Source organism: Rhea americana, unplaced genomic scaffold (genome assembly GCF_003343005.1).
Source record: "Rhea americana isolate MKP2758 unplaced genomic scaffold, rheAme1 scaffold_39, whole genome shotgun sequence".
NCBI classification, from domain to species: Eukaryota; Metazoa; Chordata; class Aves; order Rheiformes; family Rheidae; genus Rhea; species Rhea americana.
Genome location: NW_028186523.1, coordinates 3,918,031 through 3,924,016, shown reverse-complemented (window position 1 = coordinate 3,924,016; position 5,986 = coordinate 3,918,031). Strand labels below are relative to the sequence as shown.

At 46.2% G+C, this 5,986-nt stretch overlaps 1 protein-coding gene and 1 non-coding gene across 2 annotated transcripts; both read right to left on the bottom strand.

Moving 5' to 3' along the window:
- Positions 1-3,035: 3,035 nt before the first annotated feature.
- Positions 3,036-5,705, bottom strand: RPS20 (ribosomal protein S20). Its single transcript, XM_085313578.1, has 4 exons — positions 5,587-5,705; positions 4,444-4,543; positions 3,668-3,741; positions 3,036-3,260 (listed from the first exon to the last, which is right to left on the bottom strand). Exons 1-4 carry the CDS (start codon positions 5,587-5,589, stop codon positions 3,078-3,080), a joined length of 360 nt encoding a protein of 119 aa, XP_085169704.1. The 5' UTR covers positions 5,590-5,705; the 3' UTR covers positions 3,036-3,077.
- Positions 3,818-3,883, bottom strand: LOC146591048 (small nucleolar RNA U54). The gene has a single exon (XR_014896889.1). It is a non-coding gene; the product is annotated as a small nucleolar RNA U54 (small nucleolar RNA).
- Positions 5,706-5,986: the final 281 nt, after the last annotated feature.

The following is a 5,986-nucleotide window of genomic DNA, read 5'->3' as shown; positions in this document are numbered from 1 at the left end:
ATGAACTTTCAAGAAAAAAAATGACATTGTTTTGTCAGAGAACAGGCAAAAATATACAGACTGAAACAGGGATCAGGTTAAACTGTATGCAACCAAACACTTCTTAAGAAAGTAAGGTCCTCATCATAAGTTTGCAAGTATGAATTAAAGACCAGACAGCTGGGGTACATTAAGACACATAAGCCAAAGCACACTAACTGCCCCAGCCAGTTAACTGCTCATGCACCTGGAAGAGCTGGGGACACAGCCGGTATCCCTCACTCCCCAAAAGGCTAAACACCCCCAGCTGCCAGGAGCTCGGCCCCTCAGCACCCTCTCCAGGCACAGCCCCAGCCCGCAGCCAGCGCTTTGGCACCGAGACCAACGCGCCGGTTTGGCCTCAGTGAGCCGAAGCACCGCCAGCCCGGCAAGGCGACCCCAGGGGCCGGGCAGGCACCGCCGGGCGCGCAGTGAAAGGTGTCAAGCCGCCCCGCGGCGGGAGCGAGGCCGGGCATGGCGGCAGGCGAGCACCAACGGCCGCCACCGTGCCCTGCGCGCGCGGCACCAACGGCCGCTACCTTGCCGCGCGCGGGAACCCCAGAAACGCCCCCTCACCGCCGGCGGCGGGAGGATTTGAGCGGGGGGAGCCGGCCGCTGATTGGCCGAAAGGGAGGGGGGGCGGGGAGCGGGTTGCCGCCGCCGCGCGGCTCCCGCCTCCGCCCGGCAGGCGGCGCCGCCGCACAGCGCAACGCGGCGGGCGGCCCGGCGAGCCGCGGCGCCGGCGAGGCCCTGCGCCGGCGTGCGGCCGTGACGCGCGGTGTGGTTACTTTCAACAGGCGAAAGGCGAGGGGGTTTGTTATGAACGGCAGAGGGGCAGCGTGAAGTGATGCCAACAGTTACAGCCAAAGGAATAAGTGTCTTCAGCTAGCTGAGAGCGTGCCGGGGCGGGGGGAGGAGGGGAGTGAGAAGCAGGTATCTAAGTATTTCCATCACAAGTTATGTAAAGTTACTATGACTGCTAGGTAACTATTTCGACGCTACATAGTACTTTTATATAAAAAAATCACAAAAATGTTCACATTGTAATCGTTGTAATATAATAATATTTATAATATTATGGTTATAATGGAAATACGATGAGGACAATTTAAGTGAACTATGCACATACTAGGTGGGATAAACCACGTCCACGGAAAGAAGGGACCTGTTTCCCCAGTGGAGTAACTTTGAAGCAGAGCATACAGGCCATCAACTTAAGCCATTACACAAGCGAATGGACACAACCTCCCTGACAGCTTATTTGGCAGAAAAAAAAATRCATGTGAGATGACCATATACATTAGGAGAGTAGGAAGGTGGCTTTATTTTTGAAAAGCACAAATAGGTGCAAAGTAAGGTCAAGCATTCCTGTTTTTACAAGTTGAAGGCAAAGAGAAAACCCCAAACCTTCAAAGACTACAGAGAACTTCTTTTAAAGAGGTCCAGCTACCCAAAGAACATAGATGGGACTACGTCGTTTGGGTATGTTCAGGGGCGTAATTTAACACTGAGATACAGTCAGCCCGTGAGCTGGTAGAAAGCTATTCAATAGCAATAGCTACTGACCAACAGGAAGGCAAAAGTGAAGAAGTTTCATATTCAGTTCAAAGCTAGCCCTCCCTCCTCCCAGTGCTTTAGGTCAGAAAGTTACGGGGTTAAACAGGCAGAGGGAAGACGACSTGGGTGTAAGTTAATACTCATATGCAAAGGTCAGCCAGCCTCAGCCGGCAGCACTTCTAATATATTGTCTGTCCCAGTTTAGCCGCTTTTAACCAGTCTGATTTATGTTCACAACAAAGTCAAATTTTAACACGCTTTTGAGAGCACCCTGTAAAATAAATTGTAAAATGAAGACTGGAAAATTTTATCATAGTTCTATCATAATGTATCACAAGAAACTGACCTTTACAAAACCCAATACTTTCTCTATTCTCACAATTCTTTGAGAAAACAATTATTTTTAAGCAGTTTCCCAAGGAAACAGGCTCACTGTGATCTCAGTGTGTGACTCCCTCTCCTCTCCCTTCCAGCAAAGTTTCTCAACCTGCTAGCTAGTGACAGAATCCTTCTAAGACTTAAATTAAACAAAATTAAGATGGGTGAGCAGATGAGATTCTTGAATACCCTTGAGGAAGGAAGCTCAAGTTCTGGCAACCTTCTTAGGTCTCGGAGAATGTGAATGGAATCTCAATCTTCACACAAATGCACATCCCCTTGCTTCTGTTACTTGCTTAATTAGAATTCAAGTTTTCTCCAATTCAAGTTGGAGCAGAAGCTAGGATGGCAACCTAATCTTAACGCATGAAATGAAACAGTGATCTTTCACTTATTTCTGGGCTATTCCTCTTTTAAGTTTAAGAATTAATCACACATACACTCCTACCCCTTGAGAGCCCTAAGTAGTAGCAAAGAAAATAGCTGTTTTGTTATTTGACATACTAAGTTAGCTCACCTTTTACATTTCTTATTGGAAATCTAAACCTAGAGAGAGAACTAGAGTTCCACAGCTGAGTTTTTTGATTGTGATTTGTCTAAACAAAGAACTTGCCAAATTCAACATGTTCACTGCAAATGTAGTTTTGTAACTAACATCCTCAGGATCCGTTGACTGTGAATAAGCTCAAAAAAAACCTTCAAAGAAAGCTAAATGTTAGTTCAGCCTTGCACAGCAAAAACTAAGAATTCAAAACCTTGTAGTTTACCTAAACATCAATTTTAATGCTATTGTCTGTCTGGGCATAGACTAAAGTCTCAACCAAAGTTAAATCCTATATAGGAAAACTATTTCTAATAATTTAAGTGCTGCCTGTGTTTATATACTCACGTCTGTGCAGTCACCAAACTCTAATGAAACTATGATGCCCACAAGTCATGTTCTTCATGTTTAAAACTGAACTAGTATTCTTTAAAATATAGTCCTCCCATGGAGCATTTTCATTATGATCTCACTTGAACTTCATGAAAATCATCACATAACTACCCAAGACTCTTGCACACRTATAAAAATAGACAGCAAAAAAATTTGTAAATCAACTTTATTAAAAGTAGATGACCATCATTTAGGCATCGGCAATAGTAACTTCAACTTCTACACCTGGTTCAATGCTGATGGAAGTGATCTGCTTGACAATCTCAGAAGGGCTGTGTAAGTCAATGAGTCGCTTGTGGATACGCATTTGGAAACGATCCCAAGTCTTAGAACCTTCACCACAGGGTGTCTTCCTGGTAGTGATTCGCAGAGTCTGCAACAAAATCATAAACAAGGAGTATTAACCTGATGTACACAGAAGACTGTCTCGAATCAGTCTAATAAAAATACTATATGTAATCTATAACGTCATTGGAGAGTTACTTGTTAAAGAGCTATTCCACAGATGTTCATTCTTAATGCCTATTCCCTACACGCAAAAAGAACGATTTCAACATTGAAGTAAGTTTAAGGACAAAAACCTTCTGCTTTCAACATTTGTTGCACTATTTTTTCCTAACTGTCAAAGAAATTTGTTAATTCATGATCAGGTTAAACTACATCACCCTTCTCAGTTTAGTAATACTGCTTTCCATCTCAACATTTTTTTTCAGTATGTTCCAAGTGTTCATGTACAGGAAAACCAAAATTCTTTTCCCATCTTCTTGAAAGCTTAAGTACCTTGGTGGGCATGCGAACAGGTCCTTTCACCTTTAGGTTTTTTTCCTTAGCACCTCTGATCAAGTCGGCACAGACTAAAAATTGTAAAACAGATTCAGGGTCATGAATGCTTTTATTTTGTTTTTTAAGCAAAGAAAATTTCAGATGAGATGTTGGCTCAGAATAGCGTATAAAATGATCACAGTAATTCACATACAACTATTATCCTCATAGCCAACTACCTATCACTGGAAGAGTTACCCGATAGTTTACAAAATCATGTTACTGGCAAAAGCCATTACTACAAGTTTAAGTTATATTTAAATCAGCCTGTATCAGCCCAAAGATCCTGCATCAAGCAACAATTCTACAATATTTGCAATATATGGTTAAAACACTAACATAGATATTTCCTAAGTAAGTTTAAATAAAACCTTAAAGAACGTTAAACTAAAACTAAACTCTTTATAACAATAGTGACAAATTAAGAAATCATATTTTCCTGTTTTGTACATTAAAACAGTAATATTTAAAAATCCTACAAGAACTAAAGGGCAGAATGTGCATTCTCTAAAGTAAGCAATCATGACATGAATTTCTAGCACACTGAAAAACCTCCAGCACCAGTTTCCATTCAAAACAAAATTGGAACCTACTAGTCAGTGTATGAAAACCTTTGGGTTGGCTTTCCTAGCTAACTCCAATGCAAACGGGCAAATGCTAATTGGTATTGATCTCATTATATTTTACGTTATTAGTTAAAAAGCTACCACCATTAAAAAAAAAGCATCACTCACCTTTCTCAAGCGATTTTACATTGCGACTTGTCAAAGTAATTCTAATTCGATGAATTGCTACTTCTTGTTCCACAGGTGCTTTGCCGGTATCTTTAAATGCCTAAAACATCGAAGACAGGAATATCAAACATCACAGTCAACACCAACAAACACTATATGCAGCGTCTTTAAGCACAGGTCTGGCGAGTAAAAAACAATCTAGCTATACTCTTATCACACTTATTAGATGAGGGTAGAGCAGTAAGGACCAAAGGGGGAGAACAGACAGGAAGGGCAAAATTCTAGCTCTAACTGCTCCGAGTATAAGCAATATTGAGCCTAACTGCTTTTCGCCTTGGAAAGCGGTGAGGACATCCCTCCATGGTTTGCCTATATACAGCAGGCTGTCTAGTCACTAATCCTCTTCACACCCAAAGATAAAACAAATTTAAGATTTTACGCATCTTACAACTCAACCTCACCATAAATCGAGTACCAAAGACATCAACAAAACGATGACTTAGCTGTGTGAATTACTTGACCAACAAGAACAAAAAGGGGCACCTGGCCAGAAAAACTAATTAGGCCACTTTAGGAGTCTGACTTGAAGTGCTTATGCAACCCAACGCTCACAAAAACCTGGAGGCGCAAGTGTATGGAAGGATGGAAGGAAAGAAATGAGTGAAGAAATATAGGAGGAATAAAAAAAAAAAAGAGGGGCAGAAATATCGCATTTCGCTGGCTGATCAAACAATGCCTGTTGTGTTAACTCGCGTTCATTCCTCTAATGGGAGCCATTTTTCAGGACAAACGCACGGTTTCTTTTCACGCCGGCACGGATTTTTTTCCCCCTTTCCCTCTCTGACGGCCGTCTGCGTTTTGCGGCGGGCCGCACGGCCGGTTTATATGCAGAGTACCGGAGGGGGCTCTTCGAGGGGGAAGCGCCAAGGCCACGGCGCGCGCTGCTTCGGGAGCTCAGGCAGCTCTTCGCACCAACACCCCCCTTCGCGGGAGCGGGCACAAACGCTCGCCCACCCCCGCGCCGGCGGGCTGCGAAGGGCTCAGCAGGGAAGCGCCGCGGCACAGAGCGGCCCCGAGGCCCCGCGCGGCGGCGCAGCACGCGGCCGCCCAGGCCCAGGCCACCGCCAACGGCCGCCGCCTCACCATGGCGGGCGCGGAGCCTTCCTGACCGACTTATTCCCGGGCGGCCCAGCGAACAGCGGTGAGTCAGGAGGCGGCAGCGGCGGCAGCGGCGGGCTGCACTGGCAGAGGAGGGCGCGGCGGGCGCGGCGCGCTTATATAGGGAGCGGCGCCGCCTCCATCCGGGTGCTCGGGGAGCTCTGCCCGCGGCGCCGGACGCGGAAGCGCGGGGCGGCGGCGGCGGCCGGGGCTCGGCGGCAGCAATGACAGTAGTGGTAGCGAGGGGGGCCGGGGTTCCGCTTTCCCGTGCTGCGGAGCGGTGGGAGCCCCACGGGCGCTCCCCGCCGTGTTGGGGGCGAGAAGCGGCTGGGCAGCGCTTCCCTCGCCGCGGCGGGGGGCAGGCGCCGCCGCCTCCCGGCCGCCT